Source organism: Aotus nancymaae, unplaced genomic scaffold, assembly GCF_030222135.1.
Source record: "Aotus nancymaae isolate 86718 unplaced genomic scaffold, 86718_ANA_hifiasm-v0.15.2.pri h1tg000058l, whole genome shotgun sequence".
Taxonomy (NCBI): Eukaryota; Metazoa; Chordata; class Mammalia; order Primates; family Aotidae; genus Aotus; species Aotus nancymaae.
This window is the reverse complement of record NW_026988472.1, coordinates 11825217-11844884: the sequence shown is the minus strand read 5'-3', so window position 1 is coordinate 11844884 and position 19668 is coordinate 11825217. Positions and strand designations below refer to the sequence as shown.

Sequence of the window (19668 nt, the reverse complement as noted above, 5' to 3'; positions counted from 1 at the left end):
GAAGGAGCAAGCTACCATGCCTGTCTTAAGATATTTGTTTTGTTGCCTATAGACAGATTAGTCAGCTAAAGAAACTTTACTAATAAGACTAAAGTACATACTTGCTTTTTATTTATTACCTAATTTATAAGGTTATCAAGACGCTTTAGCACTTTATTTCCTAATGAACTTAGAGCAGTAATTTTATATACATACACACACACACACACACACATATTAATTGATTTGATCCTTGAGTGCTAGAATTATTCTACTCACGCTATAGTAACTGAAAAGGGATGAGGGAGATAGAAGAGTAGACAGAGCACATCCTTTCAGAATCTTTGTTCTGGCTTTCAGATGAGGTTTTGCCATCTGTTTCACTGTCCTTTCTGCAGTTTTCCTGTTAATTCAGTATAGTGTATATATGTGGTGAATGAGGGGAGGGGTACAGAGATTACAGAGCCAACTTGCACTATAAATTATAGCTATTTAGGTAAGTATTGGCTACCAAAAGAAATTTTTTGAAAGTGAGTTCAACAAATAAAGATGGTATTAACCCTATTACATGTCTCTAGGTAGACTGAATGATTTTGAGTCATTAACAGGAAGCTTCAGATATTTCTTTTTGTGTATTCATTTATATCTTTTTAATCAGTTTCTATTGCAGTAAGATTCCAATTGAAGGAAAACAATGCATCATCTTTTATTGAAAGCAAACATACATTATAAGTTGTATAATACACAGTGATTAATGATGTTTTACTGTGTGTGTGTGTGTGTGTGTGTGTGTGCATGTATGTGTGTATGTTTTTTAAATTATGGATGAACTATTGACTTACACAAATGAAAACAATAAGAATACAAAACATTAACTGTGTATTGTATGCTTATACACACACGTATGTATATATAAATAAATGGGATTATTCTATAACTTGCTTTTTTCACTTAACAATATATACTTCTGCATTGTTAATAAGACTGAAAGAAGAAATGATTGGATATAGATAAGCCCTTATTTCCCCTTGCAATGTAAACTCTGGACTTATTGGGCTATGGAGATTAGTACTTTCTTTACTAAACTCTAGACTGAAATATACAACTGCCAGTTCAACAGTTCCACTTGGATGTCCAGTAGACATCTCAGACTAAAAGTGTCCCAAACTGAACTACTGAGCTTCCCAAACCAGTTCTATTTGTAGTTTTCTAGGTTTAGCTGATAGAAAAATCTATCCTCCTAGTTGTAACTGTCTTTTTAGTTTACGCCAAAATTCTTAGTCATCTTTGATTCTTCATTGTCTATTATCCATATTCAATATAACAGGAGATCCTGTTAACTCTACTTTCAAAATGCATCCATATTTCATATAAGAAATCAAAAGAACAGTCCCTAATGATAAATTGGAACACATGCCTGCCTCCTACTCCACTGCTGTATTTGGTCATCTAGGCCTGTCCCATCTCCCTTTGCTCTCCTCATCCCATCTCCTTCTTCCCACACCTTGTTTTTCATCCCATTTTAGGCAGTAGCATTCTACTGCTTTTACTTTGAATTATGAAAATTCAGTAAGGAGCACAATGTACAGAACATTTTCACATACATTTATCTTATTTAAAATTTAAAACAGCCCTTTTGCAGTTGTTCCAGTTACTATTGCTGATGATAAATTGCCCCCAAACTTAGCAGCTTAGAGAAACTATGTTATCATACTCATTGATTCTGTGGGTCTGGAAATCAGATAGGGCACAGTGGGGATGGCTTCTCTTTGCTCCATGATGTGTCTAGGGCCTCATCAAGGAAGACAAAGTTGGAGAGTGATCCAACAGCTGGGTACTGGAATCAACTGAAGGCTTATTCACTGAATATCTGTTTAACAGCCCATCCCTGGGCTTAGATAACATAGTCTACACATGGCCTTTCCATTAGTTTGGCTTCCTCATAACCTAACAACCTCAGCATAGTCAGATTTCTTACAGGCTTCAGGCACAGGGCTCCAAGTTCATGTGTTCCTGCAAACCAGGAGGAAGCTACATTCCATTTTATGACCCAGCCTTGCAGTTCTCATGGCAACACTTCTATTGATCAAAACCATCACAAGCCCTCCCCTATTTAAGGGGAAAGGAGATAGACTTCATTACTTGATGAAGGTGACAAAGTAACATTATGGAATAATGTGGGATTTGGAAAATGCCATCTGTCACAAGGGTTATAATTGTCCTTTGTTTTATAGATTGAGCCATGGAGGCTTGGAGAAAAGTGGTTATCCCAGAGTGGCAGGATGAACAGGGTCATCTTCGGAAACTATTCCTAGAGTTGTTATTACAGTAACTACTATCTAGTTAGTTTTATTTGTGTGTTTAGAGATAAGATCACACTCTGTCACCCAGGCTGGAGTGCAGTGTTATAATCATAGCTCACTACAGCCTCAAATTCCTGAGCTCAAGTGATCTTCCTGCCTCAGCCTCTTGAGTAGCTAGGACTACAGAAGCATAGCACCATGCCCAGATCTATCTAGTTCATTTGTAAGGCATTTATTTCAAACCTTTACAAAACCTATGGTTTTGGTTTTACGCAGTTTCCGCAGTGTTCACAAATGATTCTAATCCACTTATTAGGAAATGCAGCATAGTCTCTACCTGCCAAATATTTAGATTAACTGAGGGGACATTGAGGGGTCTCTGTACATAAGACACTGGAGGAGGCCATATATCAGGTTAGAGTGATGGCAGTTACCTTTATATTGCCTCCTTAGTTGGCACAGCAGTATCCACAAGGTAGTAGTGTTTGAGCCACTGGCCTTCCCTGGAGAGCAGGTGTGATTGTGGGTCCTTTCACCAAAGGCTAGTCATCTGTGAAGTTATTACAACATTCAGTTACACTAAAGCATCCAAATTGAAAGTTGAGGTTACCTCATCCTAACAAAATTGCTCATACCTCTAGACTTGTGAGCTTTTGCTGATTTGGTCAATAGTCTAGTGACCATTTAAAGAGTGTCAGGCTGGGCACGGTGGCTCACACCTGTAATCCCGGCACTTTGGAAGGCCGAGGCAGGTGGATCACCTGAGTTCAGGAGTTTGAGACCAGCCTGGCCAACGTGGCAAAACCCCGTCTCTACTAAAAATACAGAAATTAGCCGGGCATGGTGGCAGGCGCCTGTAATCCCAGCTACTCGGGAGGCTGAGGCAGGAGAATCACTTCAATCTGGGAGGCCAAGGTTGCAGTAAGCTGAGATCACACCACTGCACTCCAGCCTGGGAAACAAGAGTGAGACTCGGTCTCAAAACAAAAAAAACAAAAAAAAAAAAAAAAAAGGTATATCTATCCATAGTACATATCCAAGAAAGAAAATCATCCAGGGGGATAATCCTGGGATTTCCTCCAGCTTTAGCAATATTACATATACTCAAAGATATTGAAGCTGCATTTTTAAAACCCAAACATATTTTTTCACTAATTCTCACAGCCCTTCCCCTCTATCATTACAAATACAGTAATTTCTCCTTGTGAATTTACATTAACTTCATCTTTTACCCACATATTTCCTTGCATTTGGTGTTACTGTTTTAGTGTATAATTTATTGTCATGGACTTAGTCCTTAGATGCAGACCTTTAGTTCAAGATACATGAGGAAGGATGAGTGAGATGACGTCGCTGTCATTATCATTATTGTAAATTTTGCATTGAAGTATAATATCCACACAGAATAGTCCACAAAGCTGTACAGCTCAGTGAATTTTCAAAAATTAAATGCACTCATTTATCTTCCACCAAGATCAGGAAATAAAACGTGGCTTGTCACAGTGGCTCATACCTGTAATACTAGCACTTTGTGAGGACAAGACGGCAGGGTCACTTGAGCCCAGGAGTCCAGGACTAGCCTGGGCAACACAGTGAGACTCCATCTCTACAGAAGATTTTAAAACTAGCCATCGTGGTGTGCACCTATAGTTTCAGCTACTCAGGAGACTGAGGTGGCAGGATGACTTGAGCCCAGGAGGTTGAGGCTGCAAGTGAGCCATGGTCATGCCACTGAGAACTGCCTCAAAAAAAGAAAAGAAATTATTAACACCCCAGAATCCCTTCTTCTCCCTGCTAGTAACTGACCTCCCTCACCCTAGGTAACAGTGTTGCCAGTTTTTGAACTTCCTATGAATAGACTCCTACAGTATACAATTATTTGAGACTGGATTGTTTTGCTCATCATTACAATTGTGCAATCCATCCATGCTGTTGCATATAGTAATTCATTAATTTTCACTTCTGTGTCATGCATTGTGTGATATGCCACATTTTTTATTCTGCTCTTGTTACATATTTGGGTTGTTTCCAGTTTTTACCTACTGTAAAAATGCTAATACGAGCCTTTTTATTCATCATGTGGTATACATGTATGTACACTTTTGCTAAGTATATACCTAGTGTGGATTTGCTAGATCATGGGTATGTGTATGTTCAGCTATAATATCTGCTGCCAAAGTGGTTGTGGGAATTCACACTCCGACCAGCAGCATAAGAGAGATCTATTTACTCCGTTTCCTTACTAACATTTAGTATTTTCAATTTCTGGACAATCTTTTTAAGTTTATTGTGGTAGATAATAGTGATTATAATTTCAGTTTGCATTTTCATGATAACTAATGAGGTTGAGAACCTTTTAAAAGTTTATTTGCCACCTGGATAGCCTTATTTGTGAAGTATTTATTTAAGTTTTTTGCCCAGCTTTTAATTGGGTTATCTTTTTCTAATTAATTTATAAGAGTTTATTATATATTGTAGATGTAAGTCCTTTGTTGTCTATGTGTAATTGCAAATATCTTCTCCTGTCCCATGGATTGCCTTTTTATTCTCTTAATTGTATCTTTTGATAACAAGAAGTTCTAGTTTCATTTTTCAGTCTCTTCCTTTGTTAATGGCTTTTGTGTCTTATTTAAAATATCTTTGCCTGCCCCAGGGTCATAAATATATTCTCCTCTGTTTTCTTCTAGAAGCTTAATGAGCATATTAGTGTAGAAAAACATTTATAGTCTACCTTGTTTCATGTAGAATTTGAGACAGTTGAGATGAATAGTTAGCAAAATGGTCTTCCTTTTAGAAAAAGATGACTCTTGACAAAAAATGGGATATTCTGCAATTACCTTCTAGGTCATACACCAAAGAAACATGACATATTTAATCTCATGGTCTCCGAAGAATTCATATGTCTGTCCTGCCCTTTTTATTTGGGTATGTTTCAGTTGGAAGCAGGCCTCTAACAGCAATTCCCAAAATTTTAGTTTCAATTAATATTTGAGGTTTCTGCATTTTTCCTCAAATATTTGTTGCCTTTGGCTTTAAAAACTCCATATGGTAGAAAAATTAAAATGTGCAAATGTGTGTAGTTGTTATTAGCTTTATTCAGGTTCATTATTTGGAATCATAGGCCTTTGGAATAATTCTTAGGCGGCAGTATTCTCTACATTCATAGGGTAGACTATGCCTGTATATATTTTATGTGTATTCATAGGAATATGTTTATGTTTATAAATCCTTCCATGTATATGTGATAACTCTAGAGTGAAAAACTGGCTCTAGAAGCGTTCCAGAGAAATGATTTTCATTATTTTATGATGATATACATGTGTTTATTTCTTTTTTTAGATGGCCACGGAATAATAATACAGATTTTTCTCTTGGTTAAATTTTCTGAGGCCTCATGGAGTATTTAAACCACCAATAATAAGTTGTTGGCATGAAAAACTTTTGTTTTTTCTCTTGCTTGGTTTCCTTGCCTTGAGCTCTTGGATGTCAGGAAGGGTGAGGGGAAATATCAGTCTGCTTGGGCTTAGATTTATGGTTGCTATGGTTTTTGGTTGAGAAATTGATTGAGTGTGTATAGCTTCATGGCCTCTTGGCTTTAACTCATTTGCATAAATAGTGAAAATAATAAGGAATATAAAAACAATAACAATGATGTTATTGAGCATCTATTTTTACTATACACTAGGCCAAACACTTTTATCTGTTTTTTTCTATATAATTGTTATAATAGTCAACAAATTTGACATTTTTTCCCTTCAACTTTTATTTTAAGTTCAAGGGTACATGAGCAGGATGTACAGGTTTGTTACATAGGTAAACATGTGCCATGGTGGTTTGCTACACAGATCATCCCATCACCTAGGTATTAAGCCCAGCATCCATTAGCTATACTTCCTGATGCTCTCCCTCCCCTCACTAACAGGCTGCAGTGTGTGTTGTTCCCCTCACCATGTGTTCATGTATTTTCACCATTTGGCTCCCACTTATAAGTGACAACATGCAGGTTTTTTTTTTTTGAGACGGAGTTTCGCTCTTGTTACCCAGGCTGGAGTGCAATGGCATGATCTCGGCTCACCGCAACCTCCGCCTCCTGGGTTCAGGCAATTCTCCTGCCTCAGCCTCCTGAGTAGCCGGGATTACAGGCACGCACCACCATGCCCAGCTAATTTTTTGTATTTTTAGTAGAGACGGAGTTTCACCATGTTGACCAGGATGATCTCCATCTCTTGACCTCGTGATCCACCCGCCTCTCCCAAAGTGCTGGGATTACAGACGTGAGCCACCGCGCCCAGCAACATGCAGGTTTTAGTTTTCTGTTCCTCCGTTAGTTTGCTGAAGATAATGGCTTCCAACTCCATCCATGTCCCTACAAAGGACATGGTCTCATTTCTTTTTGCGGGTGCATAGTATTCCATGGTGTATATGTACCACATTTTCTTTATCCAGTCTGTCATTGATGTGCATTTAGGTTGATTCCAAGTCTTTGCTAGATATTATTTTTATCATATTTAATTATCGTTATCCTTACTTTTTAGCTAAGAAAATGGAACCTTATGTAAAGTAAGTGGCTGGGCGCAGTGGCTCACACCTGTAATCCCAGCACTTTGAGATGCCGAGGCGGGTGGATCACAAGGTCAGGAGTTCTAGACCAGCCTTGGCCAACATGGTGAAACCCTGTCTCTACTAAAAATACAAAAAATTAGCCAGGCTTGGTAGCAGGTGCCCGTAATCCCAGCTACTCAGGAGGGTGAGGCAGGAGAATCACTTGAACCTGGGAGGCGGAGGTTACAGTGAGCCAAGACCACACACCACTGCACTCCAACATGGGCAACAGAGTGAGATTCCATCTCTAAATCAATAAATTAATTAAAGTAAGTAATAGCCTGAGATCACCATGTGAGTGAGTGACAGGAAAAAAGCAAGCCTATGTGAGACTAAAGCCTGTGTTCTGTACCACCATCCAGTATTCCATGGCAGAAAATCATTAATTTGGCTGAAATATATCTTTGGTATGAGATCTCGCTATGCCTTTGTGCAGATATTGCCCCCTCCCAAGTTTCCTCTTCTAAATAAATTTGGTGGCCATTGCACCAAGAACACACTAACATGACAACATTTTATTAGAATGAATGGGCCGGGCGTGGTGTCTCACACCAGTAATCCCAACATTTTAGGAAGCCAAGTCAGAAGGATTGCTTAAGGCCAAGAATTCAAGACCAGCCTGAGCAACGTAGTGAGATCCCATCTCTTACCCAAAAAAATATATATATATTTTTGGAACATTAGCCTGGTGTGATGGCATGTGCCTGTAGTCTCAGCTACTTGAGAAGCTGAGGCAGGAGGATCACTGGATCCCAGGAGTTCAAGGCTGTGGTAAGCTATTATCTTGCCACTGCATTCCAGCCTGGGTGGTTAAGCAAGACATTGTCTATAAAATTTTTTTTTTTAATTAGAATGATGGGAACCAGAATCCATGAGGGGTGAATAAAGAATATTGTTAGCAGTCAGTAAGTTAACAGCAGACGACAAAACTAAATTTGTAGAACCATTTGCTTTTTAGAAAGGAATCCTCCATACCTCCCAGAGGGCATTTAGCCATCCATTCAGTACGTGGAATCTGTCATTTGTTGATCGTTATCATTGTCTTTCTCTTGCTTTTCTAGGATTATAGCTGAGAAGGTAAAGGACGTTCTGTTTATCCGACCCCGGAAGTATATTCGCTGCTCCAACCCAGACACCACAGAGCCTGGCTACATCAACATCATGGAGTTGGCAGCATCTGTTTGCCGTTATGACCTAGATGACATGGACATTTTCTGGCTTCAGGAGCTCAATGAAGACCTTGCAGAAATGGGTAAGTTCTTTTCTCAGAAGTAAGTTGTGACTTAACTCACATTTTTTTTTTAAGTTATCAGAACCCTTTAATTTGTTTTGATCTTGTTGCCTTCTTTTCTGGCCTTTTCATTTATTTTTCTCTTTGAGTTTATCTTGACTTAATGAGATATTTCTTCAAATGCATACATAGAAATAGAGCAATAACACTTAAATACGACCCTTTCTTTCCTTATTAATAGTGAATGGAACAGATCAAGGATGGCATATAGGTTTCATGAAGTTATTTCCCAATTCAGGAAGTGTGAGAGTGGCCGTGGCTGACTGGACTTCTGGTTGAGAATTCTGAGGCAGGTTCCTGGCCTGAAAAGCAGTCTGATCAGTGAACAGGGGCAGAGGTAGAGGCCCCTCTGCCAGGGGGTTGGAGAGAATCTCCAACTTCAGCATTGAATAGCACCACTGCAACTGACAGATTGCTATGACAATACCCCTTAATGCAGGACTTGTAATTTTGCTGCCCAGAAGAAAAGTGACAGGCCTAGGGCAAAACATTCACAAAGCAGTCCTTAGCTACTCCCACTGAGTTCTAGAGTTGTCACACAATTTTCAAAAAATAAAATGAAACAAAAACAAATTTCTGTTTACATATGGAAGTAAACATAAGTAATAATTTTAAAGTAAATGTGTGTCATACAATACCATACCAGCAGTACTGAGAAATGCTAGACTGAAAGATAACTCATTTTATACTTACACACAGCTCTTGTTCATCTGTTTTCAGTCTAAGCAGTATTCACGTCCAAGTTTTCCTGTAGAACTGTGGGTGGTTTTTAAGTCTCCATATAAGATATGGTGAAGGATACATTTGATCTCATTTTTGTTTGAATCACATTTTATATCATTTTTGTTTGAATCACATTTTTTCGTTGTTAGTATAAGGATCAGTGGTTTTTCTTTTATTCCCGCCCTCCCTTTTTCCTTTCATTCCTTTGAAGCTACTATCTGAATGCACATGAATAAAAAATTAAAATTATATTAAAGCAGTTTGGCATGGGAATGATAGTTACTCTGCCAGTAACCAATCCTTATGCCTTGATTTTTTTTTTTTTTTTTTTTTTTTGGCAGAGTTTTGCTCTTGTTGTCCAGGCTAGAGTGCAATACATGATCTCTGCTCACCGCAACCTCCGCCTCCCAGGTTCAAGCGATTCTCCTGCCTCAGCCTCCCAAGTAACTGGGATTATAGGCATTCACCACCATGCCCAGCTAATTTTGTATTTTTAGTAGAGATGGGGTTTCTCCATGTTGGTCAGGCTGGTCTCGAACTCCCGACCTCATGATCCACCCGCCTCAGCCTCCAAAAGTGCTGGGATTACAGACGTGAGCCACTGTGCCCAGCTTATTCCTTGATTTTTAAAGCTTTTTATTTTATGTCTTTTCTTGCTTTGCCCTCTAAGAGGAGACGGGAGTGGTAAATTTAGGGTGGCAACCACAAAGAGAAGGGAATAAAAGACTGACAGAGAAGTAAAATCAGAGTATGAGCACATAATCAAGTGGATCCGTGGCTCGGTGTTTGCCTGTGTTCATGATGCATAAAATATCCATAGATGTCACAATCATTACAAGGCTGCTTTTGGCATGAAACTACCTTATAATGAGGTTCCTTTGGTATTTTGTAATTAATTCTCTTGGGATGAGTTTTTAAAGTAAACTTTTTATTTTGGAATAGTTTGATTTATAGAAAAGTTGCACAGTTAGTACAGGGAGTTCTCATATACACCTCACGGTTTCAGTTCCCCTAATGTTAGCATCTTACTTTACCATTGTACATATGTCAAAACTATGAAACCAACACTGGTACATCACTATCGACTTCAGACTTTATTGAGATTTCATGGGTTTTTCCACTTAACAACCTTTTTCTGGTCCAGGATCCCAAAGAGGATTGCAGTATCTCAAGCTTTTCTTTAGGGTGAATGATATTACAGTGAGGTATCTAAGAGCTTAAAGTAAACTTTTTAAAAACAATATTAAGCATGTTATGAATTAAGGATATTGCTTAGTATGGTGCTTAACATGTAGCCAGCACTCAACCTAACCTAAAAAGTCCTTAATACGAACATTACTTCATCTCAGCTTCACAACAAATCAGTGGGTTTCTTATCATTATACTTATTTCATCGATAAGAACACTAAGCCCTAAAGAGTATAAATAACCTGTCAAAGTTTACATAGCTAATATGAGGTGAAGTTGGAATTTTAATCCAAGTTTTCTTATAACCAGACACTATATTCCTTTACTCAAAAAAATATATATAACTTGTCTTGGCTGGAAAAATGAAACATAAGGCCTGGGTAGTTTTTGGTTTCATAAGTAGCCACAACCTTAAAATGGTAGTTTATGTGTAATTCTAAAGTTTCTTAGGATATCTTATATTACAAATGAAGTAGAATACTTGGGTAAATTTGTTTTGGATCATTTTGAGGATTATTCCCGAGTTTACAAGCTGTTAGAATAAATACATATGTGCTCCCACAAAGTTGGATTAATAAGTATGGAAGGCTAAGATAAAAATGAAGGTGTAGCTGGAAAAGGGAATCAGGAAACAAGGTAATTTCAAAATTGAAATTAGACCTTTGTGAATGTTAATAGGTTTATATGTTATTATAGTTTGCCATTGAAAAATACTATTGGATTTTTTTAAGTCAGATTTGAAAAACAAAATATTTTATATGTGTAATCACCTACACATAGGACCTAGAACTTTCTTTTATGGCTTTATACATTTGCATATGAAAATTTCCTAGTATAATCATTAGATGTGCTCATTGAAGCTAACTTACTAAGAATTATTTATGTCCAAATAGTTATGTGATTTTAATTACTATGCTACAAATTATCATGTTCAGAATTATAAAGTTTGATGAAAGTCCTCCTATAGTGGGAATAAGAGAAAATAGAGATTTAAGAAGAGACTGGCTGGGCTTTGGATAAGAAATCAAAAGGGTCAGTAACATATCTCTAAGGAACATGGTGAAATGTATATCTCCTTTCATGTGTCAAACACTAATATATGATTATAGGTAAATGTTAGAGTAGCACTAGCAAAATATTTTTTGAAATCTGGTTGTTTTAGAGCACGAAAGATATGTTTTATCCTTTAGAATCCTACCCACTCCTGCACTGGGCTCACAGTAGGTGATTTGGGAATGACAGCTGACTGATGGGTTGATTGATTGTTTGTATTTCTGTGCAGGTTGTGGGCCAGTTGATGAGAATCTTATGGAAAAGACAGTAGAAGTCCTGGAACGCCATTGCCATGAAAATATGAACCATGCTATCGAGACAGAGGAAGGGCTAGGCATAGAGTATGATGAAGATGTGATCTGTGATGTGTGCCGGTCTCCAGACAGTGAAGAAGGGAATGATATGGTGTTCTGTGATAAGTGTAACGTCTGTGTGCATCAGGTTAGTGAGAGTGGAGACCGTCACCTCCCTACGGTCAGCCTTTCTGAAGCTCAGTGATGATCTCCAGCACCCATATCTGGGGCAGCTCGCATTTAAGGGTGAAAATAAAGATTTTGCCTGGTTGTTCTTCAGTATTTCCTCTAGAAACAATACTTCCTATGACCCCCAAGATGACTTGCTGACTAACTTTACCCCTTGGGGCTAAACCCAGGTCTTTATTGTGTCACTTTATGCCAAGACCGTTGGGATTGCCTTGTTCAATTTGTCCCCACACCCCCTGTACCCTCTGCGAGGGGGATCTCATTGCTGCCTGTCTGGGGTCTCTCCTCTGCCTTCAAATCTCCATGGCCTCATGAGGCTACACCCATGGTCAGTAACCTTGGTGAGTTTACACTTCCTACAAATAGAAGTCTAGACTCCTGGAGGATCCAAGATGGCCGCTTAGGAGGAAGTCGGGATTGCAGCTCCGAGAGAAGGCGCAGAGGGTGAGTGGACGCCGCATTTCCAGACGTATTTTTACTGCCCACAGACCAGGAGATTCACAGCAGGAGAAGCCCCACGGGTCGCCAGCACCGCTGGTTTGAGTGCCGTGGCCGCTCAGCCTACGCCCTGGGGCGGGGGGCAGTGGCTTCTTATGCAGAGCGAGAGAGACAGAGTTCCCTCTGAGCCAGCAAGGGGAGCTGAAGCAGGGAGCCAAGCCAGGAGACCCCAGGCAAGGGAGCGCCACGAATCTCAGAGCCGCTGCTTCAGCTGAGGCAGCGGCACACAGGGCAGCGGATTTTAACTGCCCACAGACCAGGAGATTCACAGGCGGAGAAGCTCCACGGGTTCCCAGCTCCGCTGGTTGGACCAGAGCAGCCGCTCGGCCTGCACCGGGGGCGGGGAGCAGCGGCTCCTTGAGCAAAGTGAACGAGACTGTGTCCCCTCTGGGCCAGCAAGGGGAGCTGTGGCAAGGAGGCAAGCCAAGAGATTACCAGGCAAAGAGGGCCCCTCTGGAAACACGGCTGAACCCGGGACGGTCCAGCTCTGTGGGGGAGGGGCGTCCTCCATCGGGAAACACCCTGCAGTTCCCGGGGCAATTTTCCGTAACCAAGACAACCCGCCACTACAGAGACTCCGTCACTACAGGGGCGGGCCAGCATAGCGGAAGCAGTTCTAACTACACCCACAGGACTGCAGGGAAGCTCACACGGAAGCTGGGCGGAGCCCAAAACAGCTCAGCGAAGCCTCTGCAGGCTGAGTGTGACTAGACTGCCACCTTGTGGGCAGGGAAAACGGTAGCAACACAGCTGAAAAGCATAAAGCGCTAACCCCCTGGGCCAGAACACCTGGGGAGAAGAAAAGGGGGTTTATGCGTTCAGCTGCTGCAGACTTAAAATTACCAAAATCAGAAAGACAGCAACTACAAAGTCAATAGGCGGATAAATCCACAAAGATGGGAAGAAACCAGCGCAAAAAGGATGAAAACACCCAAAACCAGAACACCTCTCCCCCTACAAGGCAGCATAACTCCTCACCAGCACGGGAACAAGACTGGACGGAGAATGAGTGTGATGAAATGACAGAATCAGCTTTCAGAAAATGGATAATAAGAAACTTCTGTGAGCTAAAAGAACATGTTCTAACCCAATGCAAAGAAACTAAGAACCTTGAAAAAAGACTTGATGAAATGCTAACGAGAATGGACAACTTAGAGAGGAATATGAGTGAATTGATGGAGCTGAAAAACACAACACGAGAACTTCGTGAAGCATGCACAAGTTTCAACAGCCGAATTGACCAAGCAGAAGAAAGGATATCAGAGGTCGAAGATCAACTCAATGAAATAAAACGAGAAGGGAAGATTAGAGAAAACAAGGTAAAAAGGAATGAACAGAGTCAACAAGAAATATGGGACTACGTGAACAGACCTAATCTACGTTTGATAGGTGTACCTGAATGTGACGAAGAGAATGCATCCAAGCTGGAAAATACTCTTCAGGATATTATCCAGGAAAACTTCCCCAACCTAGCAAGGCAGGCCAATATTCAAGTCCAGGAAATACAGAGAACACCACAAAGATAATCCTCTAGAAGAGCAACCCCAAGGCACATAATCATCAGATTCACCAGGGTTGAAATGAAGGAGAAAATACTAAGGGCAGCCAGAGAGAAAGGTCAGGTTACCCACAAAGGGAAACCCATCAGACTCACAGCAGATCTCTCAGCAGAAACCCTACAGGCCAGAAGAGAGTGGGGGCCGATATTCAACATCCTTAAAGAAAAGAACTTTCAACCCAGAATTTCATATCCAGCCAAACTAAGCTTCATAAGTGTAGGAAAAATAAAATCCTTTGTGAACAAGCAAGTACTCACAGATTTCATCACCACCAGACCAGCTTTACAAGAGCTCCTGAAGGAGATACTACACATAGAAAAAAACAACCAGCACCAGCCACTCCAAAAACGCACGAAATGGTAAAGAGCAGCAACACAATGAAGAATCTGCATCAACCAACGGGCAAAACAGCCAGCTAGCATCAAAATGACAGGATCAAACTCACACATAACAATATTAACCCTAAATGTAAACGGACTAAATGCCCCAATCAAAAGACACAGACTGGCAAACTGGATAAAAAGCCAAAACCCATCAGTGTGCTGTATCCAGGAAACCCACCTCACATGCAAGGATACACAAAGGCTCAAAATAAAGGGATGGAGGAAGATTTACTAAGCAAATGGAGAGCAAAAAAAAGCAGGAGTTGCAATTCTCATCTCTGATAAAATAGACTTTAAAGCAACAAAGATCAAAAGAGACAAAGAAGGACATTGCATAATGGTAAAAGGATCTATGCAACAAGAAGAGCTAACGATCCTAAATATATATGCACCTAATACAGGAGCACCCAGATACATAAGGCAAGTTCTTAAAGACTTGCAAAGAGACTTAAACTCCCACACATTAATAGTGGGAGACTTCAACACACCATTGTCAATATTAGACAGATCAACAAGACAAAATTAATAAGGATATCCAGGACTTGAACTCAGACCTGGAACAAGCAAACCTAATAGACATTTACAGAACTCTCCAGCCCAAATCCACAGAATATACATTCTTCTCAGCACCACATCACACCTACTCTAAAATTGACCACATAATTGGAAGTAAATCACTCCTCAGCAAATGCAAAAGAACGGAAACCATAACAAACAGTCTCTCAGACCACAGTGCAATCAAGTTAGAACTCAGAATTCAGAAGCCAACCCAGAATCACACAGCCTCATGGAAATTGAACAACTTTCTCCTGAATGTTGACTGGATAAACACTGAAATGAAGGCAGAGATAAAGATGTTCTTCGAAACCAACGAGAACGAAGACACCACATACTAGAATCTCTGGGACACATTTAAAGCAGTCTCTAGAGGAAAATATATAGCAATAAGTGCCCACATGAGAAGAAAGGAGAGAACTAAAATTGACACCCTATCATCAAAATTGAAAGAGCTAGAGGAGCAAGATCAAAAAAACTCAAAACCTAGCAGAAGACAAGAAATAACTAAGATCAAAGCAGAATTGAAGGAGATAGAGACACGAAAAACCCTACAAAAAATCAATAAATCCAGGAGCTGGTTTTTTGAAAAGATCAACAAAATAGACAGACCACTAGCCAGACTAATAAAAAAGAAAAGAGAGAATAACCAAATAGATGCAATAAAAAATGATAAAGGGGATATCACCACCGATGCCACAGAAATTCAAACCATCATCAGAGATTATTACAAACAACTCTATGCACATAAATTAGAAAACCTGGAAGAAATGGATAAATTCCTGGACAGTAGCCTCCTCCCATGCCTAAACCAGGAAGAAGTCGAAACCCTGAATAGACCAATAACAAGGTCTGAAGTCGAGGCAGCAATTAAGAGCCTACCACCCAAAAAAAGCCCAGACCCAGATGGGTTCACAGCCGAATTCTACCAGACATACAAAGAGGAACTGATACCATTCATACTGAAACTATTCCAAATAATCCAAAAAGAGGGAATCCTTCCCAAATCATTTTATGAGACCAACATCATCCTAATACCAAAACCCGGCAGAGACTCAACAAGAAAAGAAAACTACAGGCCAATATCCATGATGAACATAGATGCAAAAATCTTCAATAAAATACTGGCAAGCCGATTACAACAGCACATCAAAAAGCTTATCCACCATGATCAAGTAGGATTCATCCCGGGGATGCAAGGCTGGTTCAATATACGCAAGTCTATAAATGTAATTCACCACATAAACAGAACCAAAAACAAAAACCACATGATTATCTCAATTGATGCAGAGAAGGCCTTCGACAAAATTCAACAGCCCTTTATGCTAAAAACTCTCAATAAACTAGGTATCGACAGAACGTATCTCAAAATAATAAAAGCTATTTATGACAAACCAACAGCCAATATCATACTGAATGTGCAAAAACTGGAAGCATTCCCTTTGAAATCTGGCACTAGACAAGGATGCCCTCTCTCACCACTCCTATTCAATATAGTTCTGGAAGTTCTAGCCAGAGCAATCAGGCAAGAAAAAGAAATAAAGGGTATTCGATTAGAAAAGGAGGAAGTCAAATTGTCTCTATTTGCAGACGACATGATTGTATATCTAGAAGACCCTATCACCTCAGCCCAAGATCTCCTGAAACTGATAAGCAACTTCAGCAAAGTCTCAGGATACAAAATCAATGTGCAAAAATCACAAGCATTCCTATACACCAATAACAGACTTAAAGAGAGCCAAATCAAGAACGAACTACCATTCACAATTGCTGCAAAGAGAATAAAATACCTAGGAATACAACTAACAAGGAACGTAAAGGACCTCTTCACGGAGAACTACAAATCACTGCTCAACGAAATAGGAGAGGATACAAACAGATGGAGAAACATTCCATGTTCATGGTTAGGAAGAATTAATATCGTGAAAATGGCCATACTGCCCAAAGTAATTTACAGATTCAACGCTATCCCCATCAAGCTACCAATGACCTTCCTCACAGAACTGGAAAAAACCACCTTAAACTTCATATGGAACCAGAAGAGAGCCCGCATAGCCAAGTCAATTCTAAGCAAAAAGAACAAAGCGGGAGGCATCACACTACTGGACATCAAACTCTACTACAAGTCTACAGTAATCAAAACAGCATGGTACTGGTACCAAAACAGAGATGGAACAGAACAGAGGCATCGGAGGCGACACAACATATCTACAACCACCTGATCTTTGACAAACCTGAAAAAAACAAGCAATGGGGAAAGGATTCCCTGTTCAATAAGTGGTGTTGGGAAAACTGGCTAGCCATATGCAGAAAGCAGAAACTCGACCCCTTCCTGACACCTTACACTAAAATTGACTCCAGATGGATTAAAGACTTAAACATAAGATGTAACACCATAAAAACACTAGAAGGAAACCTAGGCAAAACCATTCAGGACATAGGCGTAGGCATGGACTTTATGACCAAAACACCAAAAGCATTGGCAACAAAAGCCAAAATAGACAAATGGGACCTGATCAAACTCCACAGCTGCTGCACGGCAAAAGAAACAGTCAATAGAGTGAATCGGCAACCAACACAATGGGAAAAAATCTTTGCAGCCTACCCGTCTGACAAAGGGCTGATATCCAGAATTTACAATGAACTAAAAAAGATTTACAAGAAAAAAACAAACAAGCCCATTCAAAAATGGACGAAGGATATGAACAGATACTTTACAAAAGAAGACATACATGATGCCAACAAACATGAAAAAATGCTCATCATCACTGGTCATTAGAGAAATGCAAATCAAGACTACATTGAGATACCATCTCACGCCAGTTAGAATGGCGATCATTAAAAAATCTGGAGAAAACAGATGCTGGAGAGGATGTGGAGAAATAGGAACACTTTTACACTGTTGGTGGGAGTGTAAATTGGTTCAACCACTGTGGAAAACAGTGTGGCGATTCCTCAAGGACCTAGAAATAGAGATTCCATTTGACCCAGCAATCCCATTACTGGGCATATATCCAAAGGATTATAAATCGTTCTACTATAAGGACACATGCACACGAATGTTCATTGCAGCACAGTTTACAATAGCAAAGACCTGGAACCAGCCCAAATGCCCATCGATGATAGACTGGACAGGAAAAATGTGGCACATGTACACCATGGAATATTATGCAGCCATTAAAAACGAAGAGTTCACATCCTTCGTAGGGACATGGATGGACCTGGAAAACATCATTCTCAGCAAACTGACACAAGAACACAAAATCAAACACCACATGTTCTCACTCATAGGCAGGTGTTGAACAAGGAGAACACATGGACACAGGGAGGGGAGCACTATACACGGGGGTCTGTTGGGGGTAGGGGGGATAGCGGGGGGGTGGGGAGTTGGGGAGGGATAGCATGGGGAGAAATGCCAGATATAGGTGAAGGGGAGGGAGGCAGCAAATCATACTGCCACGTATGTACCTATGCAACAACCTTGCATGTTTTTCACATGTACCCCAAAACCTAAAATGCAATAAAAAAAATAAAATAAAATAAAATAAAATAAAAAAAGAAGTCTAGACTCCTTATCCTGGCACTCAAGACCCTCCCCCATCCCATATACATTTCACTCCCAAGAAGGTCCACCCCACTTTTAAGGATCACAGAATTTTAGGACTGCAAAAGACTGTGTAACTCCTCAATTTTACACAAATACCAGGAGAGGTGAAGTGACTTTACCCAAGCTGGTTATTTGTCATTCTTTCTACTACACTGGCTTTTTAATTAATGATGATGATTAATATATCAACCCTCTTTTCAGCTCTTTCCATTTTTTCCCCCACAAGCACTATGCTACAACAAAATAAAGTTACTCAAGGTACAGTGATTAATATTCCTGACATAGTCCTATCTCCCCTGTTTCTGCCACATCCCAATTTGTAAATGCGTCCTCTTTCCTCCCAGCTATCAAAAATCTACATATTTTTCAAGGTCTATTTCAAATCCTTTCTTGAACTCCCTTACCCTAAGTGATTTTTCATTCTTCTGAACCTGTTGTATATTTCATTCATTTTGTTAATTTATCTAGCAAATAGGTACAGTACTCTATGGGCCAGGATTGTGCTGCATGCTGAGGACACAGTCAGTGATGAAGAGGCAGACATGGTCTCTGCCCCCAGGGAGATCATAGTCTGGTGTAAAAAATAAAAGGAAACTGCCAATTTAGCATCATATGCCAAGTGTTTTTATAGATATAAGTCCAAGCTACTGTGGAAATGCATTTGTGAGAAATGAGGGTCAGGGACAACTTCCAGGAGGTCACATCCAAGCTGAATCTTAATGTCCAAAAGGAGATGTCAAGTAAACCAGCAACATGTGTTCAGACAGAGAGGAGAACATGTTGAGACAGCATAGTGAAAGCAGGCAAAGTATATTAGAGGCAACTGAAGGCTTCAGAACTGTAAAGTGGCGGAGTAGAGTAGGGAAGGCATGGAGAGTGAGGGTAGAGAGGGATATAAGAGACGTGTGTAAAGGACCTTCTGATAAACTAAGGAGCTTCAGTTCTGTCCTGTCAACCCTGAAGGATATAATTTGTATTTTAGAAAGATCATTCTGGCTACAAAATGACTAAAACAATTAGAATAGATAACATAGCAGATAGAAACCAGGGCTTAAGATTATTTTAATTCCCTGGGCCACCTAACCTCACCCCCTGTATGTAAAAGGTATTCAGAATTATTCTGTGACCAATTAGGTCTTTTTCTTCATTTACCTGTGTCCTTTAACAAAGTGAATTTTGAAAATTTGTCTTCACTTTGCCAATTATTAGCATTTATATCACACTTTGAGAGCAGAAAATCTTTACTATTTAACTATGAATTTAAGTATTATATCACACAATAGAAGCCCACAGTCCCTTCTCTACAATTCCAAAACTATAAAGTTCTGAAAAACGCATATTTTTGCTGAAGTTTCACACCAGAACTGATTTGAGGACAATACCAGAACTCACCCAGTATGAGGCCATTTATAGTCCTTATCCATTTAGTGTAAATACTCATATAT

General features: G+C 39.9%; 1 protein-coding gene across 3 annotated transcripts in view; it reads left to right on the top strand.

The window, feature by feature from the left end:
- The window catches only part of JADE3 (jade family PHD finger 3), a 166490-nt gene that overhangs the window by 116141 nt on the left and 30681 nt on the right, over positions 1-19668 (top strand). For 2 of the 3 annotated variants that reach the window (XM_064364386.1, XM_064364388.1), the window contains 2 exons: positions 7946-8136; positions 11369-11580. In XM_064364386.1, coding sequence (XP_064220456.1) covers positions 7946-8136; positions 11369-11580 — 403 coding nt within the window. Of the gene's footprint in view, positions 1-7747; positions 7790-7945; positions 8137-11368; positions 11581-19668 lie in introns of those variants that run through there. The other variant, XM_064364389.1, reaches the window with a different exon arrangement.